This window comes from Lethenteron reissneri, chromosome 21 (assembly GCF_015708825.2).
Source record: "Lethenteron reissneri isolate LAM-NWPU_2019-01 chromosome 21, ASM1570882v1, whole genome shotgun sequence".
Classification (NCBI taxonomy): Eukaryota; Metazoa; Chordata; class Hyperoartia; order Petromyzontiformes; family Petromyzontidae; genus Lethenteron; species Lethenteron reissneri.
In genome coordinates this window covers 21,328,221-21,351,896 of record NC_083799.1, presented here as the reverse complement: position 1 = coordinate 21,351,896, position 23,676 = coordinate 21,328,221, and the positions used below count along the sequence as shown (strand labels likewise).

Sequence of the window (23,676 nt, the reverse complement as noted above, 5' to 3'; positions counted from 1 at the left end):
TTGAGAAGCAGAGGGAGCGATATTATCTAAAAAAAACAGGTTCTTCCAGACTGACAGCTCTAACAAGGTCAATAAACATGGACTTTTAAACATCTCGCCATGAAACGCAGTCACCCGTTTTATTGCGCATTCAATATGCACCCCCACAGCAATATTTTTTGTTTTAGACAGGCTCCCTGAAATAACTAAAAGCCCCTCGGGGACAAACAGCGAATTAATAAGATCCCAGTGCTACACATACAATTCACCAAACTCCACAGCACTGACGCTGGGCTGCAAGTACCAGCTGTGTACACGGACATACGCACACACTTGGGCTGGCCAGCAGCACAGGGAGGCCCACTTGCACATGATCAACAGTGAATGGAGTGAAACCTGCCAAAGTCAAACGAATTCAGTATGTGGCTTCTCTGGTTATGGTGGGGGGGGGGGGGTGTATGTGGCATGCTGCAAATAAATAAAAACAAATATATATTTATTTGCATTATTCACACGTAATTAACACTCAGAAAATTGTAATTAGCACATACTATCTTAATGATAATTCACTAAATACTGATAATATAATAATTGCAATTTAATAACAGCAAAACAGGTCAACTGTACGGTGTAATCCAAGTCATGTACCAGCACCATGAAGCAGTAATAGAAGAAGCTCACTGCATTTGGAAGTTTGAACACATTTTCTGACAGGCCTGTATAATTTATTTTGTTTATTTGTAAACGAATTGCAAGATAAACATGAGAGCACGTTAGACAGAAAACGAGTGGAGCACGTGGAAAACCAAGGCACCCAGGAGCACGGGTTTACTGAATTCCATACAGGACACAAGTATCACGGCACAAATGCACATCAATTGCACCAATTACAACTTGCTGGTGTCGAGAAGCTGTCTCCTACACCACATAGCTTAATTAGCACGTATACAATGTTCTTTCTAAATGTGATCGTCATAATCATCGTGAAATTTATCGTGAAATATCATACCACGGAAACCCTCATATGAACGCTGTTTGACCATGACCACATGAGAGCTCTTGTATGGGTCACGTGGAGACTTTTTCAGACAGCCTTGTGGAGCCCGCAGACGTTTGCCCATGAATAAATCAGCAGGTCTGCCATCTGAGTGTGTGCCCTGCGCCGCGTTTTCCTGCACTGCCAGTCAGCCGTGATCAATCCTTTTTTTCTGTTTATTTGTCCGAACAGTGCAATGACTAATTGCTATACTGTACTGTACAGTTCTGTGCACTGTTAAAATAAAATGCATGGAATGCCTGGTGCTGTTGCATGTGCAAATTCGTTTACGTGGAAATGTTATTCGGTGCGAAGAGAGGTGCCGAGGAATGCACAACATGCCACGCGGCAGGCAGTTAAAGAGCAGACACACATCAAGGGCTTCTAACTCGTTTCGAGCTTTACCGCACGCTATTCACTGTCTGACATGGTAAAAAAAATGCTGCAACAGCAACCAAATTGCATGCATATTTTCCTCAAGAACCAGCTGAATAAAACTTCTATTAAAAATGGAATGGATCCAATTACAATATTATATATTTTTGTTAATCAAGCAGTGTAAATGAGATGTTTGGGCAAGGCCAAACTTTATATGGCAGAATCGCAAGCCAGAAAACCGACGGCTTATTTACGTATGAACAACATTTTGAATATACTCTAGTGTCTTCATTATATTCAACAAAACACATTTGGGTAATTGGGAAAATACCAGCTGCATCACTGAAAGCATGATTGAATTATGAGAAAGCTTGTTTATATATAGAAATGTGATGCATGGACTTGTTGCATCTAGCCTACTGTGCTCATTATAAAGGTCACTCTGAAAATAGCGCACCCATGCCATCTAGTTCAGCTTACAGCACATAACCCTCTTATGCAAAGATTGGGGCTCAATACCCAGTCTGGCACGCGTGCAGGATTACCCGGCACACTAATCGCGAGCCCCAACGAGGACTCCCTGATAAATCCAGCGACACAAACCAGCACGGGCGAATACTGCCTGGCATGAACACGGCAAGAAGGTGCGTCAAGCGAGACCGTCATGGGCCATTCACCCCGAGTGGAAGCCAACAGGACAGTAAGATGGGGAGAGGTGGCATAGCCAAGTAGCTTTTAATCACTGGGATCATAATAACCCACTCGCGTATTCTGCAGGTGGTGAATGGATACTGAATTTAGCATCATTAATAAATAAGGGGGCACACCATGGTGGCGAGATGTTAACTACCTCGCCTGGTATACAGGAGATCGTGGGTTCGATCCTGCCCCTGACGTCTGTATATTAAAGAGTGTGCAAGTTCTTCCTGTGGTCACATGGATTTTCTCCAGGTTCTCCGGCCTCTCCCTCTGCATTTAGGAAAATGCTATACATTTCCACATGATAAGCCACTTCGTTAAGCTATCATTTGTGGCCAGGTAACTATTGAAATATAGCTATATACCTCAGTGGCCTTACCTGGTAAAAAATATATAGTTTAGCAGTTAATAAGTGAGTCAGTCGTGAGTTGTAAGCAATAGAGTAAATTGCCGACCCCAAACACTGTTAGGCGATGTCAATCAGGCTCACTTGGGAAAAAGCATGGCTGAGATCAAGCCAGCGGAAGAACAATTTTCATTTTTCCTGACATTAAGTAGATTAATATTTGTTGTTCTGTTTTCCAAGTCATCAAGAGAATATATTACAAGTACATTTGCCCATATAAGCCAGTGTCTAGTAGACCAACGCCCATTCAAATATAAAGGGCCTCTGCATACATACAGACGTGTGCATACATATGTATAGAGACATAATGCAATGTTATAGTTGCCATTGCATGAATAATTGTTTGCTTTTTTGAATGACGTGTATATTTTTCTTGACTCAAAATAATGTATCAGAACATAAAACTGTACCTATAATTTACATCAATGTCAATTTGTGAATAAGCATAGATGCCCTTCTAGACTGAATATACAAAGGCCTCATTTAGCACCAACCAACACAAGCAATAGCCCCAAGCAACCACTCCCTAACAGCGAGTACAGCGCCTGAATAATGAGTAAAAACCATTAATATTAATATTCTTTATTTATCCAGGAAAGCCTCACTGAATGTTCTGCATTGGGGTGTTTGGCCAACTCCATTAATGTGTTGCAAATGCTTCTGAATCACTTCTGATACTCATTAACTGGGGACACCACATTGGAAGATAAAACCAGTTACACTGAGCATACAGTGATAGAGTGATGCATGCCAATTATAGAGCGTGCCTTAATATTGTTAACTCAATTTTGGAGGGAAGTTGATAGCTTACACACTGGCTCTGGTCACATATATCATGAAAACCCACACGTAGCTGGCCCTGATACCCTAACCAGAATTGTGCATCCCTCTTTTTTTCAAAGCTCGTACACAAACATGCCCTTAATGAAAACCCTTCTGTAGTCAATTCACTAACACAGATCAATGCATAAACATTAAAACTGATCCGCACATCAGATAGGCACATATTAATTGGTCTTCATAAGGAACGCTTAAATATTAGTCCGTTATTTCTTTACAGTGTTATAGGCAAGGCATTTTTGCTTAATTGCTCGCACTGTAAAAGCCATTTATTTTTACAAATGTTTGTATCATTCATGTAGACGGTTTTGTGAACAACTCTAGCAATCACATTCCAGAGTAATCATTTGTCCATCTATATTCACAGCTCGCACATACAGTAAATAAAAAATAAAGCCTCATTGCAACCTACTCTAACATACAAGTCATTCTCATTTTCAAAAATGCCATAAAATGTGCCCTAAAATTAGTTACAAATAGCTTTCCCTCCCATATCCCAAGGTGATTCTCCGTGGAAATCCTTAAGGAATTTGGCATTTAATCCATGGCAGTGCTGCCGACTTCCTACAAAGTGGCACTACATATATGGACTCTGGTGTGGTAATAGGCCGAGTAAAATACTTTTAAAAGGAAGGGGTGTCATTCATATGACCTATAAACTATCCATGACCTGGAAGTGTTTTTGAGAGCTACAAAGCCACGGTAAACCCTGCTCAGATTACAAACACAAACTTGACTATTGCAGCCAAAGCAGCAGCAGCACAGCCTAGTGACAAAGGAGGTGTGATACATTCTTGCCACATACAAGGCAAGGTCATGATGGACAGACCCCTAAAAAAACATTTTAAATCTGGCTAAAAAATGTTTATGATAGCGAATAAATTCAGCGCAGAGGACAGTTGTTCCAAGGGCAGACAAGTGCTGTGCCTGTGAAATATCGAGCTGTCGTTTTTGCCGACAGCGACACCTACGAACTAAATTATTTTTAAAAAATGTGTTGCACAGCTCTACGCTGTGCAGCGGAAGGATGGTAAGTGAGATCGATGGTGTACAAGGTCCGCTAACTGATCTGTTAAATGCATGTTAAATACCACCATTGTTGATCTTAACCACCGTGCATGCCTATTGGATTCTGCACTGCAGCGCAACACACAGAGCGAGCAATGGCAAATAAATTTAATCAGTCAAGGGAAACTTTCAATACATTACAATAGCCGTAATGTCAGCAATTCCACCTGACTTCCTTCTGATTAATATTGTGCTGCCGTGTTCATTGCGTCTCGTCTGCGCTGTTGCCCAGGCTGCCTGCACTGTTGCCCAGGCTGCGTCGATGCTGCTGTTAAAATGCCTGACTGCACATCACGGCTGAGTGCAGGCAGGCAAAACGCTTCCCACAGCCACTGTTGATATAAGCTTTTGACTGCGATGTGAGAAAACTACTATTTCCCACATGACATTGACATATACTCGAAGTTTAAAAGGCATATTATTTTCAAATTAAAATTTTTGCTTTGGTTATGAATAAATGTTATATATTATCACCAAATTGTAGGTAGCAAATACCATTAAAAATAAAGATACAATTGATAACATTTTAACAGTGGAATATGATAATAAAATGCCTTAAAAACTGGCCATGCACACGCCTTCGGTGGGAGTGAGAATTAGAAATGCAATAAAAATAAACTAAACACTCAGGTAAATTCTTCACCGTCTCTTGTCCCCCCCACCACGATGTGTGCAGTTATTACTACTATACAGTCGCTAGATGCTACCACTATAGGCTGTAGCTTTTACTGCAGAGCTGCCGGGGACATCGTGCCTGGGGGGGGGGGGGGGGGGCAGGAGTAGCAGCCCAGCCCCAGCCTGCCAAGGTGCCACCTCGGCAGGCTGGACAATCTAGGCGAGGCCGAAGGCTCTGCACGGGACTAGGCCTCACCACGCCCACTCTGTCAGGTGAGTACTTTGTGCAATAGAGTCGATAAATACTGCTATAGAGTCAGCATGCACTACTGTAGTGATAGTAGGTACCACCACAGTCGGTATGCACTGCTGTAATCATAGCAGGTACCACCACAGTCGGTATGCACTGCTGTAATCATAGCAGCTACCAACACAATATGCATTGCTGCAGTGAAAGCAGATACAGTGATCCCTCGTTTATCGCGGTTAATGGGGACCGGAACCCATCGCGATAGGTGAAAATCCGCGAAGTAGGATTGGCCCCCTAGGAATTTCCGTATATGTGTGTGTGGGTACCAGAATGTTTAAAATATGTATATTTATACTTTATATATATTTTACTTAAATCTATTTCATTATAAAACCTTAATATTATACATTCACTCACTCACATATATTTTACTTAAATCTATTTAATTATAAAACCTTAATATTATACGTTCACTCTCTCTCTCTCATACGATACGAATTATGATGCGCAGCCAATCAGCTCACGGGATACTGTACATCCACTCGTGCTCTCATTCGTCGATCTCGCGCCGGGAACCAATCACGTGTCTTGTCTGAGTGCCCGTGGGTACAGTATGTACAAAGCCTCTGAGAGAGTTTCTCTCTTTGTCTGGCATCCTGGGAAACCGTTTCTCTCGCGCATCACGATGAAATAACGCTGCTTTCCGCAATACGGCTGCCGATATGGCGGTATTTTTTTATTTTTCGATGAATATTTTTGAAAAATCCGCGATGCACTGAGGCCGCGAAACTTGAACCGCGAAGTGGCGAGGGATTACTGTACCACCATAGGATGCACTGCTGTAATCATAGCAGGTACCACCACAGTCAGTATGCACTGCTGTTACATATTTAAGAGTTATTTTGAAATATTTTTAAGACCCGGGCAACGCCGGGTACTTCCTGCTAATATTATGTAAATTTGTTTCTACATCTGCAAACATTTCATTTTTGCTGTGTTGCTGATGTCTAATAATGTTACCACGACCTCTGAAAAAAGCCCATTCAACACAACAGATGCAAGTGGATGCATGTATCCTCAATGGCTATGGACATCGGGCAGCAGCTGTCTCAGCATCTTAAGACAGAAGAACCGATTCTCTGGGTCAACGTCAAAGATGTCCATTTTATTGTGCTCTATGCCTCCCTACCCAATGGGGGCACAGTATTCTGGGTAACCCAACCATCACAGCTAAAGTCTCCCTGACACACACGCGTGAACATGTGATCAGCAAGCTCATTAAATCACATTCCATTTGACCCAGTCACTGCACAGTCACTGCACAGTCAATACTTACAGACGATTCTCGGTGTAACAAGCGATTTCATCTGCCTCGTGAACCAAGCAGGCACAGCAATAGACAACACGCGCAGGCGCTCTCGTGGCACAGACACACGCTCTCACATGAGCCACGGGCCACGCACAGAAATCAACAAAGTGCTGTTAGCGAGCACCTATGAAGGCCGGCACAGGACACAAGTGCAGTGCCGATGTTTACACATTTGCACCAGGTACTAATTTGAGGATGCGTCGGCCTACCGGAGGCCGAGGACCGGCACGAATAATCGTCACTAGTATTGGCCGTGAGCAGGAATCGAACCCAGGTTACTGGGTTCTTAACGCTAAACTACCACTCGTGACCAACGAACGCACAAGCACAAATCCAGCCAACACCACTCCTGCAAACATTTGCAAGTGAATTAAAAATCAGCCCACGTCACGGTTTGCGGCAACAGCATGCACATCCCCAGGCACCCTCTCACCACCGCCAGATCGAAGGATCCCCGAGCAAGCCAAGCAGCACTGTGTGCCCCCTGGGAACGGTTGCTGAGCAACGGCGGGTTCGGCGCGGCACTGTTGCCGAGCAACGAGCGATCGGGTCAGGCTGCTGGAAAGCAAGTACACTCAAGAACTCACCTTGATGAGGGACGTGATGACGATGGCGCCAGCATTCACCATGGGGTTGTGGGGTTTGTCTGCCAGAGTGAGAGACAAACATCAGCCACAGTTTGCATTGAGAACTTTGGGAATTGTGCATTTCAAATGGTATTTTTGTATTGATTTTATGAAAAACATGGACATTTATCTTTCGTCAATAATCTAATCTGTTTTAGTCCGACAATTAATGGTTCATGTGTTCAATAAAAAAAAAATTTGAAAAGGTGACAATCATAGCAATGAATGCCATCGTGTACCGCTGCCTGCATATCAATGAAGGTCATTGCTGAAGGTCATGTTTTATTGCAGTACCCACGCATGGGAGCAAGCAAACAAGGACACCCACACATTCCACTCACCCCGTTTATGCAAGAATTCTCTGGTGACATAAGCGTCATGGTGACTGTTGAATTCAGGTCCATTAGCGAGCACCTATTCACATTGGCACGCCACAAGAGGCGACTGTATTGCAATCACCATGCCTGGCCATCTGTCTCTTTAATTATGTTCAGTATCACACTAGGTACTCATTACATGCATAGGCTGATCCAGTCGAGGGCAGTCCAAGGACAGGGTCAGAATCAATGTCAATTATATTGTAAATGGCCAGGAATCAAACTTTATTTGCCTTGATTTTAGTGCAGTGTGCTTATCAGAAATGTGAGCACTAGGAAACTATCTCTTTCATGCACATACTCTGCATAGCCTTGGGTTATTGTGGCATCGCGGCTAACAAGGCACATACATGAACATAATGTGTTCGGTTAGCATGCTGGGAACAACATACATAACCTCTGTGAGCCGGTAAAATGTCACACCTTGCAGATGCAGTATCCCATTGCATGACTCAATGCACGAAGGATCTCGGTGAAAGATACTAAGCTTATTGTGAACATTTAATTGTTGATCATATTTTTTAGTATGGTATTTAATGGTTAAGTGTGTATATGAGCTTTCGAGAAACGGGATTCTTTCTGTTCATGCAATCTACATTTCTCAAGAAATATTTAAAAATGTTGCAATGAATCCTAGCAGTGATTAAAAGTCAAATTTTAAATGTAGTTATCTGTGGCTGACCACTATGAAACCTGGTTACCCGAGTTTGATTCCTGGCCATAGCTAACATCAGTGGCAAACGATACCTGAACTGGGTCCTGGCACACCCCTTCACCAATCTCCATTAACCAGCGTCGTAAAATATGATCCAACAACCCCCCATGTAAGCCACAGCAATAGGAGGCCATCATTACTGTATTATATAAGAACGGGAGACAGAGCAGAGCCTCACCATTCTGGCGAATTGCCCGATGATGCTGGATGCAATTACCAGCGAAACGTCGTACTCAAATTGTAAATGTTGTGGTTTCACGCTTCAACACACCGGTGGGCTAAAGCAGTGAACTATTTGTCCTTTGTCAACGTGACACTTTTTTACTGATTGGCCGTGTCGGGTGGTGGAGGGTTACGACATATTTATAAATAACGTGATCTAAACCCAAAAACGTTGATTATGGACTGTACGCATGTTGAAATTCTTCCCCACTATACATAATCAACTGTGCTAATAGGAGTTGTGCAGGAAGGACAAGAAACTAAACACAAAAGCAGTTCTACAGAAATTAGTTTTCAATCTAGATGTAAAAGTGCATAGCTCCAGTGGCTTCCTAATATCGGAAAGAAGAGCGTTCCAGACGACCGCAAAAGCGCATATGAAAGCACCCGGTGCAGTCTTTGTTCGATAGCTAGCCAAAAGCCGCTGTGAGGATGACTGGCGTGATTGTATATGCTCCTTGATGAGATCAGAAAGGTATTGTGGTTCATAAGAGGTTTTTTTGGGTTAGATCGCGTAAATATATAAATATCGTTAAAACCCGCCACCACCCGACACAGCCAACTAGTAAGGGTTGTCACGTAAACAGAAGGTGGCCAATTCGTCACTACTACAACACACCGGTGGCTTGGCTCTCCAACATACTGGTGTGCTGTACTAGTGACGAATTGGCACGTTCTATCTTGATTTAAAGCTTTCCTGACTGCAGGAATCCATACTCTTTGGTTCTGTCGGTAAAGTCACGTAGATATAAAATACGTGACAACGCTTACTACTAGTTGGCTGTGTCGGGTGGTGGTGGGTTTAAACGACATATTTATATATTTACGCGATCTAACCAAAAAAAACCTCTATTATGCATGATATTGGTCGCGAAAGCGTGTCTGTTGTGGTTCATTTGTGGCAAAAACTGTGTATAATGAGCGCCAAGGCATTATAAATTACGTTACCATTATAACAAAATATTGTTCTGTCAAACGAAAATGAATTCCTAATAATGTGTTGATAAAATACCATACTTCCACTCGTCGTAATAATAACGCTATAGAAATCCACCCAGATATTGTTATATACTATAGGATAAATGCCATGAACAACAAACGGAAACATCCAAAAGGTTATTAAGCTTCTCGTGTACTCTACCGCTTGGGAAAAAAATGATAAGATTGCTCTCGAAGTTAAATGATCACCAGTGGACTATTTTTCACCATTAAACTGAAATGTCATTGCCGCTATCAGGAATAATTGATCCCATTGATCATCAAATTTCACACTGTCCAATTTGTCTCCACCTTGCAGAAGTGCAACTTATGTTCTCAGCTGCTTGCGAGGCTCTTCCAGCTATGCCACTTTAACCAACGTTGTTTAATCCCCGAGCTTGCCACCACAAATTCCCTTTTCCAACAATATTCAAGTTTAAGCCAGCTCATGGCTATCAACATAACACTTTCCCATCTTCTAAAAAATAATTTTCAACGCTCTCTGGCCAGTCTGAGCATCTAATCTCAATGAATCCGAAAACGTCACTGACATAAAATGTGTTCATGCTTGCAGACAGAGGATGTTAAAACTGTTATCAAAGTACGAGTTTACTACAAAAAAAGAGTTCAACGTTCTACAGATGGCCAGGTTGTTCAGAGCACTGGGTCAACACTGCTGAGATGCTCGTTTCGATTTTATGGTGTTACACTGGTGACCAATGAGTGCACAAAAACACATTCCTGCGGAGGGAGCTGGTAGGAACGTTGGGTTGCTCGGTCAATGGCCAGGGTCAACGGCGGCGTGGTGTATTCCGCAAATATGCCCGACTGTGAGGGCGGGCACAAGCCGGCGTGAGTAGGTTAAACGTTGAGTTTTATAAGGGCACCACGGGGTGACCAGCCCCTCCCCACCCAGCCCCACCCTCTCCAACCAGCCCCTCCCCACCCTCCCCTCCCCACCCAGCGCCACCCTCCCTACCCAGCCCCTCCCCACCCTCCCCACCTAGCCCCTCCCTCCCCACCCAGCCCCTCCCTGCACGACGGACACAATAATCCCCTGTGGGCTGGTGTAACCAGGAGGTTCCTACCAGTAAAATTTCATACTATACTTATTTGTTTCAATGAATTTGCCTTATTCCAATTAAAATAAATGAACATTCTTCGCAAAGCATATAAAAGGTATCTGGGTGTGGATGAAGTAGTTTGTTGGAGTGATATCAACTTCTGAAGACATTGTTGACAATGCTAGGAATGACACTTCTAAATGGAAATTTCTTCTTCCCGTCACATGATAGTGAGTGAATTAACAAAACATGATTTTGAGAAAAAAGCAAACAAATATAATATTAAAACCAAGTTCAACTTTCCAGCCGGCCTCAAAATAGGTTGTACACACCAAACATGGAACATGAAAGTCACGTTAAGCTCTTAATATATCGCTCTGTCTGAAATAATGTGGCATGTGGAAAAGCAGGGGTCACTGGGGTTATGGGGCAGCCAGGGCACATTGGCTCTCACAGCTGCAGCCAAGCCCACTAAAAACTTTACAATGCTGTAATCCTCCGCATGTGCAGCCAGTGGAAAGGCCTTTCCTGTTTTTATAGCAAATTCCACAAGCGGCGAGGATGTAGCAAGACAAACGGTATTTCCATGTGGCTACAAACCTAGTTATTAACCAATAATGAATTGAGTCAAAAACCTCACCAACACCTGTATTAGGCTAATCAGGCTACAGGCTCTCTATCGGTCTGGGCAACAGTTATTCGGTTGATAAATTCACGTTAGTGCCATTTATTTACACGACTGTATACGTGTATAAACAAATATTCATAAGTAAATATGTACACAGTAGTTCTGTCCTTGATATAACAGGGGAATGAACCTACACAATTGCTATATGTGCATGGACCTTCCCCAGAACCCAGTGCAAAACACAGTCCCAAAGCGAGCCGAGGCAACTGGAATGTGGGGCATGTGGACATGCGAGCGGTGGGGGGGCATGTCCGCGCGTGTAAGCGACGTACTCTCCTCGTTGAGAGAGAGCGTGTTGAAGCGTAGGCCACTGGGCTCCTTGCCCACATAGCGGTGCACGTGTTGCGTGCCCAGCTCGTTGACGGCCACCGAATACTTGAGCGGCTTCACACACGACTGCAGGCAGAACGGAATCTTGGTGTCACCTATCGAATGCCTGCAGAACACATGCGTGCAGGAGCAGGCGTAAACAAACGTACGCCCACACGTATACCGACACTCGCCACTGACAGTCACCACGGCGCTTAAGGCCGAGGTGAAGCGTTGCTCGCTCGCAGGTCACAAGCCTGGCCTAGGTATTATGGGTGAAATGACTGAGATCACAGCCAGATATACGTGTGTGTATACACACATGTGCATTTGCACTTGTGTGTTTACTCACACACACACACACAAGTGCAATGCACAAACACAAACAGGCACACATACATGCACAACAACAAAAACAAATACAGTCTCTTTAGCATTAAAAACTGTTGAGGAAAGTACTTTTAAATTAGGAGACACAGACACAAATGGACTCAAAACCCCATACACAGGACACACATATACGAATGCAAATCCACACATACATACGAGTACAAATGCACCTGACACACACACACACAACACCGATATTCCATCTCGGCGTGGTTACACTTATCTATTATCATTTATATTCTCCACAATTATGCTGATTATTTTAAGTTATGTAGAATAGAATTTTCTCTCAAACTAAGACCCATATCTTATGACACGACGTATTATTTTGAGTGAGCTTGAGGCCATTATAATTTTGTAGGTATAAAAGACATAATTTCCCCAGGAGGATCCATGTCCTATGCTAATTGTGAGCAATGTGAAGTGCACAGTCAGCATCTGGCAATGCACACTGCAGACTCAGTACTTGTAGAAAGACAGCACGGAGTCTAGTGGCGTAATTCATGGTTGAAGCCACGGGAACAGACAGGATCACGTAAGGACAGCACGGGACCTAAGTGGTCGTAAATAATAATTGAAGCTGCGGGAACAGACAATATATATACATACCTGGACAACACCGTCTCCAAGTGCTACATTACACTTGCATCAAGAAGTCCACTCAGCATGATACCATTTCTAATGTCTCAGTCCATCAATATAATACACAATGCAGAGCCAATGTGCTAACGTCAACAGTGAAGCTGCTTCTAGAAGCTGAAATAATGGAATTAAATTTCATACATTCACGTCTTTTTTACCATGAACCAGGTTGTATATTTAGAAGATTATAACAAAACCATCAATTTAAATAAGCACACTTCAATTATATTATTGGTGTGTCAAATAGTCTATATTGTCATGGCAATAACATAACATCTGAAGCAATGAATGACACTCAGATATTTAGATGCTTTTTAACTAACAGGACAGGTATAGGAGCACATGCACCCACCTCTGCCCATCAACTGTACACATGGAGACCCCCCACAGGTCAGGGCTGAACTTGGCCAGCTGAGGGATGTAGTCAGCCACCTAGTCATGGACAAGCAAAACAATCAAATACAATTCACCAGGAACTAACATTGAGATTCCAATACACGGATGAGTCAATGGATGTCCACGGATATCCAAGGAGTGCCACAATGGCAAGATGTTAACTGCCTCGCCTGGTATACAGGAAGTCGTTGGCTCGATCCTGATCACAATCCAGACTCCTGCATATTTGGAGCTTGCATGTTCTGCCCATTGGCCGCATGGATTTTTCTCCAGGTTTTGCGGTTTTTCCCTCCGTATTTAAAAACATGCGTTTATAGTATTTGACTACTATACATTTCAACACGTGATAAGACACTTCCTTGAGCTACCATTCTGGCCTAGGTCACTTCTGAAAAAGAGCTATATAGCTCAGAGGACCTTAGTTGAGTTTAGATATTTGTATACATGTAGCAAGCAATTGATTGATCGTGTCGATGATGATGCCAGACTCATGCACACTGCTCACCTTCCCCCAGGTGAGGCCCCGGGCGTTCTCGTGGATGCGGTCCATCTGCGCCGTGAAGTTCTCAAAGTCAGGGATGACGAACTTGCGTCGGAACGCCTGCGTCAGCAGCACGATGTTACTGCCCATGCACCTGCAGCAGGCATATGCAGAAGAGCGGCCAGGTCAACGTCAGGGTCAATTGCCTGAAAATGTATCCAAGTGAAGGCTGGTACTGTAATCCCAGACGACAATGCACGGTGGGCCTGCATGGGCTTATTTCCACAATGCATATATGATCTGGGGGCTATTATGATAAAAGAAGATGTGATACAAAAGGTGCAACGGTCTGGCACAGCACGAATAGATTCCTGGGGAATGAAAGCAGGGCGAGAAAAAGCATTAGAAAAATAATGTTATGGTCTAGGCAATGAGGATGAACCCTGCTATATCAAATCATGTCAGCTTAAGTCACATTACACCACTTCCTCATTCACAAAAAAGAATTCACAATCCCAAGTTTTTTTCTTAATGCTATTGAAAGCACACTTGAGGGATTTGTGTTCAATTATTTTTTATACACATTTGGACATGTTCTTATAAAGATTTGAATTTTAAAAAACAAGACTTCAACAGAAAAATGTGGTTCAATAAAACCAAGCTTGATAGTCACATGGTCTCAAATGTATTTGCAATATCTTCTTTATGTGCGCACTGTTATAACCAAGTGGAATAATGTGCCCACAAGATAAATTTGCTAATGGACACATATTGCGACATGATGTGCAATTTTAACGTACAATTTGCAATGTAAACCTTTTACTTTTAAAATATAGTTGATTTGAAAACAAAACAAAATCAACCCTTAATATTTTTTGTATTTGTTTGTTTTACTAAATCTGAAAACGTACATTTGCTCTTACATACCTCGGCACCAGAGCACAGCTAGATGCAGAGGGAAGGGCTTTATTGCCACATAACCAGGGCACAGTTTATTTGGCCAAATCCACAATGAGTCTAAATAAAAACCAGCCATTATTTTACAACTTAAACAAATGAATAACAGATGTGGTTAAACCGAATGCACCAAACATGGCATATTTACAATTAGTTATGTAACAATTAACCTCTGAAAAGTTGTGTTGAAAAGTGGCAATTTGAGGTCACTATTAACTGTAAGAATCATATATTTTATATTTTAATACAATTTTTATGGTCTTGTTAGGAATCGTTTTTTGGGATTTTTAGGGGGATTGTTTTACATCTTATTTGTCAAGTTTTGTTCTCTCCATTAGCCTGATGTATCACAAGCACATAATTGAAACAAATGGTAAAGTAAATTATTGCTCAATTTATCGAAAGCATAAGAATACATTTCAATAAGTGAATCAGCATTGTTATATGCCTACTTCTAATACAAGTACATACCCTACAGTAGCCAGTATTACAAAGGCATTATCTTTCAGCTTCCGACTCTTTACATTTTTATTTAACTTGCTTCATGGTTCTTGACATTGACATGCTGAATTATGACTGGGTCTGGCCAACGATAAATAACCTCTGGAGGCAGCCACAGACACTTTTGTCTCTGGGAAAACACCGGCTACACCTCGGAATGCATGACAGATTGCAGCAATTGGTCACCCCCATCCAGTCTGTCGCAATACGCGATTAACGAGCATTACCGGCCATAAATAGTATCTCCAATCCAACTAAAGCCCCAGCAGGCAGAGTAATAAATTAGTTGCATGGGTTTTTTTTCACCCTACTGGTGTCATTTAAGTCCTCTGTGTTTGCACTCTGATACTACCATAGATCATGCCTTAATTTGACAGGTAACCAATTAATGTTCCAGCAGGCAATGGTAGCTCAGTATGCGAATATTCATGATATGGGGATATTTTAATATGACCCATTTACTCAGCAATATAGAGGCTGACCAAAACATAAACTAGTGAAAATTATGTATTTTGTATTTTACAAATGTAATTTATATTATATACCAATTTACAGATGAATTTCAGATTGTTATGGATAATTTCTGATATTTTTCTGATTTTCTAATAATTTCCATTATATATACGAATGGAAACGTATTCGTGCTAACAATAACATTGAATAAAAAACTAAAAAGTGACGTCATAAAAATGCCACTTTCGGTTTTGGATCAATGTGAAGAAAACATTTCAGAATGTCTGAAATTTCAAATCTAGGTCTGATTTTCCAATTTGTTTTATTAATCTGAAAATCGGGAGCATATTCAGACTACAAATCATTAAGGGGAGTCATTCTAGCCACTCCCATGGGTGTCCTGATTTAATCATTCTGTCCCACCTCTTGTTAAAGACAAACTACTGAATATGCATGACAATTATGACTACAAATTACGATTTCAGTGACTGAGTAAGTTGCACATAGTAAGATTTGGCACAATTATAATGACTCATTTATATGTAATCTCTGCACATAATTGCCAACAGTTGATGCAAGCTGCTTGGACCATTTAACTTCTGATGAAGGGCATAAGACAAATATGCATACTTTTTTACATGTCAGAATAGGTTATTCTAAAGCAAGGGAAACTATAATTCTGGCTGCTTGGACAATAAATATCTGAAGTCACTCGAAAACAGGTGGCTCTGCAGTACAGCGAACAACTTGCAATTGGCAGGTTGTAAGTTCAAATACTGGTTGGCGATTGACTCAGAGAATCATTACTCCATTGTCGATAAAATACTTTGAGGGGAAGTCAAAAGTGGTCAGCCAATGGAGACCTGACCCCTGCTACAGGAATGCGAAATTTTGATCAATGGCTCAGGGCTGTAAACAACACTGCCTCGAAGCTCATTTGAACAATACAACAAGAAATCATTGCTTCCAAAAACAATGGAATGTTGAAACAAGTGTAGTCCTTTCGCAGCTTTACGTATTGCTGTTGTTTCATGCTAAGACGGTTATTTTGTTACAGGCTTTTGAATGGTTTTCCATGAGGAACACGGTAGCCAGTACATATGTCCTATGAATGCTTAAGCAGTTCACTTTCAGAAAAGCCTTGAGGTGCTCACGAAAACATCTCAATGTCTCAAGACTATGCTTGTGCCAACATTAACCAATTATCATATTGATACCAAAGAATATAATTTGGTCCATGGTTCCCAGACTACACTATTCACTGTTTGGAGCACTATTTGTCAACCACCCAAGTTTATGAAAATTAGACCACATTGCTAAAGTGGGGACAAGTTCATAAGACACGTCATTTCTTTCAGCTGAAAAGTAACACAACCTCAGCTGTGCAATGTGAGCTTAACATCTATAATCTGGAAGGGAAATAATAACAGAATAAAAAATAAAACTATATTTCCCTTCTACGTGACTTTACCGAAAGAACCAAGAATATGAATCCCTGCAGTCACGAAAGCTTTAAATCGAAAAATCTATAATGTGATTAACTATGTATTCCAAGAAACCACTAAGTAGCTAAGGCGCATGCAACTGTGCATGGGCTGCGTATGATGTTGAGGCAGGAAACAGCTCCTTCGTAGGATGATAAAACACGGTGGTTTAGGTGGCTTCCTCAATGCAGTACCAGGTCTTCATAGGCAAAGAACATAACAAAACAGAGCCCTCTTCTTGCATAATGGCACAGCAGCCCCACCCATCCTGCAACCGGTTGGAATGCAGGCCAAGTCGACTTCAGAGGCTTAATATGCATGAGGTCATAAAGCAATCAGGAGTGCCTACACTGTAGCAGTGCTGACCAGCTTGAACCAACACTAACTGATTGCTACATATCCGTTCAGGGTATTTACACTTTCTAGAAATGTTAACAGCTACTGAAATTTCACAGGCTGCTTACAGGTGTATTGTGTGATATCCAAAACACCCAGCATGAACAACAGACAGTCTAATATCCTATCTAACTTGTTTTTATTGCTTGGGAGTTATTTACTATGTTTTTCTGTGCAACAGCACAAACACATTCACATGGACCATAAGATGACCTTAAATACCACCTGCAAGGAGGATAAGTATAGCAACAACGTTAATGCTCTGTTTGGGGATGCACATGAAATGCATCGTCGTGCCTCTGAGAACAGTGAATAAATCATGGATGAAATGCACACTGGACAGAATGCACAATCAAGGGCATTCTAGGACGGCATATAACTCAAATAAATAATAAATACATTAAATATGCATTCGTTTATCAAGGAAATCCTCACTGAATCTCAAATATCTCTTTAAAAACCCTGCACGGATATATTTCACTCATCCCATTTTTAAAGTAAGGATAGGCATGTAGGAGAAAATGGGATTAATCTGTAAAATCCCATGAATACGACCATCCCCTGATCACCTCAAAGCCTAGCAGGTTTGAAGATTAGACATATCTATGTGATCCATCAACATTTGCCTCTCAAGTTCTGAATTGCAGGTGTGCGCAATCACACATGTGTAAGCCACCGAGTCTTTAAGATGGTTTCTGAACAGACCAGTGGTTGTCCTTAAGAGAAACTGGCTTGTGTGATAGAAATGGGCAAATTTACCGCTTTCATTGAGCCACGAATAAGGTTGAGCATACACAACAGTCATACGAGCCGGGCGAAAACTTAACCATATGAAAGGTAATGTACAAAGCATTTTGGAATGTCACCCCTTATTTTGAATTTAAACAAATTTTATGCAAATGAAGTGTATGCATCACAGGGGAAGGACACAGAGACACCTTTGTAATGCGGAAAGCGGTTTAAAAATCAGGCTTCCTTCTCTCAGTCAACATCAAGAGGAGTCTTTCAGTCATGCTGCCTCTTAACGTTTTCCAACTGTAGTGACATCGCGGATGTCACTATATGGTGCAGGCTCGGGAGGGCCGTGGCGTGCGATGTCCTTACGTCACGGACAACACCGTGTGGGTTGCTGTGTGAGGCCGGCTCTAGCACAGCACGGCGTGCGATGCACAGTTATTGCGTACACCCCGTAGGTGGGTGTAGTACCAGCCCTAGCGGGGCTTGGTGAGCGCTGGGATAGCGCGGGCACCACGCATAGCGCGGAGTGCGGGCTCCCACAAGGGGAAGCGGGAGAGTGTCAAGCCCAGGGACAGGGTTGCCCCGGGCCATGGCACTCTGGTTGACCCCGTAGACACGTGATCTGGAGTGTCCACAGAGAAGCGCCCAGGTGGGGGAACTCGGGGGCGATCACGTGTCCGGGGAGAGCTCTCGAGAGGGATCGAGAGAGAGCTAGAACGCTCGAGAAGGCGGGCGGGGCAGAGGGCGGAGCCGGCCCCGACCCGGGAGGATATAAGGTGGGTCCCTGAGAGGGACCGGGGTCTCTTCGTTCTACAAGCTAGAAGCTCCACGTCCTACAAGCTAGAAGCTCCACGTCCTACAAGCTGGAAGCTCCACGTCCTACAAGCTGGAAGCTCTACGTCCTACGTCCTACAAGGCATCAACATGTGGCCAGGACCCGAGTGAGGGTCCGACCCTTCGTAGCTGTAACTCTTACGTATGCAATACCGTTGACGACTCTTGACGCCGGAGTTGGAGGCACACGGGTTTATTTCACAGCACAACAGTGGGCATATACCACTCGAGGGGGTATCGGCCCCCTCACCCGGCTAGCTGGGAATACACACGCTAGCTACCCTAGCCTGCCTCTTAGTCCTCCACTAACGGGCTAGGGGAGGCTATCTGGCCCGACACTGGTAAGTCGGGCCCGGTACCCGGAGTCCCAGACCTGCTCTGACAAGAGCACCGGCTCTGGCTCTCGGAACCACGCCGCTGGCTTGATCCTGTTCGGCCCTGATAAGGACGTCGAACTAGGGGAGTCCAGGGCTCTAGCTAAGATGTCTTCAGTCTTCTCGTTAGCTTAACATTTTTCCCCGAGCCCTCTGACACATCCCCTTTTATACTCAACCCCCGCTGAGGGGTGGGGCCCCGGGCTGCCCGGTGCGGACGTCGTTGAGAGCACCCCCCTGTACACTCACGTAGCCCCGCCCACTGTGTTTGTTTCCCATAAGCTGCCATGCATAACGGCTCTCTCTCTAACACCCCTACACGTATAGTGTAGTTAGCTGGGTGGTCACCACCCCAGGCTGTATCTGGTAAAGGGGTAGTTACCCCTTTGTATATACGTGTTACAATAAATGTGTTGCCTCTAAAGAATAACGTCTGCGACTCAGTTGGACTCACTACACAACTAAGGTTGCATTAGCTCTGTCCATCTACATTGGGGGGTGGTGGAGGGAGGGCATGATAACGTTCACCCAGGTAAATGAATATGAACAGAACTTCAATATCACAGTTATGTTATTAAAGACTTACCATATTAACGGACAAATGTATTAAAAAGTTAACGTCCATGAAAGTGTTCAATTCTTCTTCTTGTTTCGTATGGCTGATGTAGATGCAGAGCAACAACTAAAATTTTGCATTCCGGTGGTCAAGTCAGAAAACCGCGTCAGGAGGAGCTGAAAAGTGTTCAATTAAAATATTTAATATTGATTTTTCATCGGTTTATAAAGATCACCTTACTTTATTAGTTTTCACTGGTGGTGTACAGCACCCCACCCCCCATTATTTTTTTTCCAATATACCATGTGTGGCAATGCACCAAATTAAATGTTAAATTTTTCATAGGAAAGGCAGAGAGAGTGCCTGAACACAGACTGCTCATGACACTGAGACTTGGGGTCAGATACTGTGCAGCACAGTGTAACAACACATGCATCAGTATGCAACAGCATTGGCTCTTTAAGCCAATTAAAACGAGGAGAAAAAGCTTGTGATAAAAGTACATGAACACACAGTTCACCATAATGGCTAATGAGCCACACATAATTAGGCGAGCTGCACTGTCTCCAATACCATGAATCACTCCTAATTGACCCATTTTTATCACCTGTGATATCTGGATAATAGGTGATAGCTAAATTAATAATTCGCCAAAATAACCAAAGAAAAGTCAATGGTGTAGTAAAAATATCCTATTTAATGCAGTAAAATTGAATGTACAGGACTCCGAGATGTACGAATCTATTAAAACAAAACGACTGCTTTTAATTGAGATATTCAAAATGTTTTGCGTTTACATTATCGGGAAGCATTATGCACTACCCTTTCTCGAAGCCACACTGATAAAAAATCAAAACACATTACATACTATTCTTTGGGTCTTTCGGTAAAGTCACGTAGATGGTTAAAAGAAAATAACAAAAAACTACGACGTTTCGATCGTCATTCCTCCCGATGACAAATGCTTGTGTTGTGATCGAAACGTCGTCGTTTTTTGTTATTTTCTTTGAACCATCTACGTGACTTTACCGAAAGACCCAAAGAACATGAATTCCTGCAGTCACGAAAGCTTTAAGTCAAGACATTACATAATACGGGCCAAAGTCACCCAAAGCCATGTAACATTGCATCACTTACTTGCGGAAGAGCATTTTGTCCAGGACGACTCCGTCAGCTGCTGTCTGCACCGTCTTGCGCAGGGCATCCATCGAATCCTTGAGACGGGGGTCTGAGGTGCGCAGTCCGGTCGCTTTTAAGGCCTGATGACAAACAGGAGAACACACACAGGTGAACTCTTCATATTGGTATTAGGTTCTATGAAGCTGCATTCATCCCAAACCAGAATTTGAACTCAAAATCTTCTGATAATGAGGCAAGTGCTCCTCCGATAGCACCGTTTCAGTAGAAACTGAATATTTCGTTAATTTATAAATGACACCGTTCATTAGTTATACGAGACCATTAAAGCTGGCTTAGACATCTTTCCTTGTGCATTCTATATGTAAATAATTCCACTTTTTTTTAATGCAGCAAATTTACAGTCAATAGAAAATGGTGAATGATTAACATAATTGTATAAAGTAATAATTAAATACAGAACATAATCTGTAATGCTTTCATACAGCCATGTTTCACTAACAGTGCGCATGCTATCAAGAGTGGTGAGGTAACGTGCATGCCTGGTAAAATTTTGTTAAAAGTTCTATCTTGGTACAAAACCACACCAAGCAGTAATATAATGAATTCCATGTGTTTTATAGCATACCCCGTGTTTCAAGATATCAACCATAGACGCATGAGTACTGATGTCCCTTCAGTAGGGGTCATGATATTTACGAAATATAAATTCTGTTTATGACAAGATTTTTGTAAAATAATAACACACTATTTTATTTATTCACACTGTTTTTGTTGGGGTTATTTTTTGTAGCCGATGGTTTTTTTACAAGCATTTCACCCAAAATATTGATTTTATCAGCCCCCTGGGCACACTAAACCATAATTAATTTTAAAAAATGAGGTAAAAGACATAGGCATGGGGTGGTGATCACTCACAGTTATAAATTTGACAACAGGGATCTTGTCCTGACCCTCGGCGATGGCATCAAACAGCAGGTCTTCAAGGCGGGGCAGGGGCCTCATCTTCTCTCTGCATGCACAAACCCCCACACACAAACACACACGTGTCATCAGACGCACAACACACGGTAGAGGCACTCAATGCCCACATATGAAACTTCATTTGGCATAGCTAGTTTAATCTGGCAAGGTGGCACAGTAGGCAGAATGTTTGACTCACAACCAAAAGGACGCAAGTATAAATCTTAGTCCATCATGAGTAGTAGTAACTTTGTAGTAATTCAACAGCAGTCATGATGCGTAGAGGGTAGTCCCCCTTGCCATGAGAATGTGTAATGTCCACAGCTGCCTCAGTACTCACAGAGATGAATTCCCAATGTTTCTCTGTGCAGGCAGACACTTGAGGCCAGATTCATATTATTACGAGAGACAATGACGCATGTAATAAAAACAAAACTAACATTTTCCAATAAGAGAATAGAGCCTCTTGACTTTTTGATATTGTTTTACAGCAGCAATGACTGCTGAGGATATAACACCTTATTCCAGGCCTTCAGAGACCTCAGACCTCAGACACCATCAATAATGCAAATTAAGTTGAGGAACATTGATCACATCAATTGCCTCCCAACACGTAGACCCGTTCAAGGGCGGGGGATGGGGAAGGCATCATGGGAAGCCCTGCTTTGCAACGGCGTGCAATAAGCTGCAGTCCGAGCCGCCATTTCATTTCTCGGATCCTCAACATTTAGAGAGGCAATGCCTACAAAACCTCGCTACATATGCCTGTGCCCTGTGATGAATCCTGGACAAAGAAATAATGTAACCGCGAGGCTTTGGATAAAAAAGAATTAGTGCGTAAATAGAGCCATCAGTGTATTGATTGTGTGTCACGTTAATGGGATTATCTCATCCAGTGTTGATTTCCTGCAATATTCCAATGAAATTGCAGGACAATTTACCATTTTGCATGTCATGGAATAAAACATTACATGTTTAAACTTGTTCAAATACAGTCTATTCTAAAAAAAAGCTATCACAGTCTGTTCTTATCAGTTGCTTATTTTCCTTTTTCACACATATGCTTTCACATCCTCTTGTTACGTAAATGCATAAAATGTGTGATTATTGAGGTGGTTCTCTTCCCAGATGGCAGCCTTGAACCAGTGATGGAAATTGGAAATCCATATTCCCATGTCAGGGGGCACATATTGCATTCATAAAAATTATAAATATGTAAGTGGAATGAATGTATTTGGTTGCCATATTTAAACCAAAAATACTGACTGCAGATGCTATGCACACCCCTAAACAGCCATTAAAAGGTGATGTCCTACAAGTACACCAGAAAAACCGATGTAAACTTAGCATCAATATTTCACCTGCAGTCTGCAAGCCTTGTAACGTGATCGTGATGTACCATTAGCAGATGGATTTCGATAACAGTACACAGAGGGCTGACAGAGAAATCTATAGACAATTTAGGTAATGGTATACTTAATACAGGTAGGAACAACAGTTCCACACTGCCCACCAGGGATTATTTGTCTGTCGTGCATAGCCCCTCCTAAACATGTACGCTCCCGGATTGGTTGAAGTGCGTCACATGACCACGAGCTTTCTGTCGTGCACGAATGCGCTGTCCAACCAAGTTCCTACCTGCCCACTCCGAAGGAACGTGTTTCATTCTTTTAGTTTTACCAGGTAAGGCCCACTGACCAATATAGGTTTTTTTTCCAGAAGCGACCTGGGCACAAATGATAGCTCAACAAAGTG

The 23,676-nt window shown here is 42.5% G+C and overlaps 1 protein-coding gene across 2 annotated transcripts in view; it reads right to left on the bottom strand.

Annotated features, from left to right (window-relative positions):
* Positions 1-23,676, bottom strand: part of LOC133345388 (glutaminase liver isoform, mitochondrial-like) — a 67,423-nt gene that overhangs the window by 36,257 nt on the left and 7,490 nt on the right. For both annotated transcript variants that reach the window (XR_009755436.1, XM_061556093.1), the window contains exons 2-7: positions 21,877-21,970; positions 20,959-21,080; positions 13,553-13,682; positions 13,004-13,083; positions 11,583-11,746; positions 7,228-7,286 (exon numbers count right to left, since the gene is read on the bottom strand). Coding sequence is in view for 1 of the 2 variants with exons in the window: in XM_061556093.1 (XP_061412077.1) it covers positions 7,228-7,286; positions 11,583-11,746; positions 13,004-13,083; positions 13,553-13,682; positions 20,959-21,080; positions 21,877-21,970 (649 nt within the window). In the remaining variant the exon portion in view is untranslated. The remainder of the gene's footprint in view (positions 1-7,227; positions 7,287-11,582; positions 11,747-13,003; positions 13,084-13,552; positions 13,683-20,958; positions 21,081-21,876; positions 21,971-23,676) is intronic.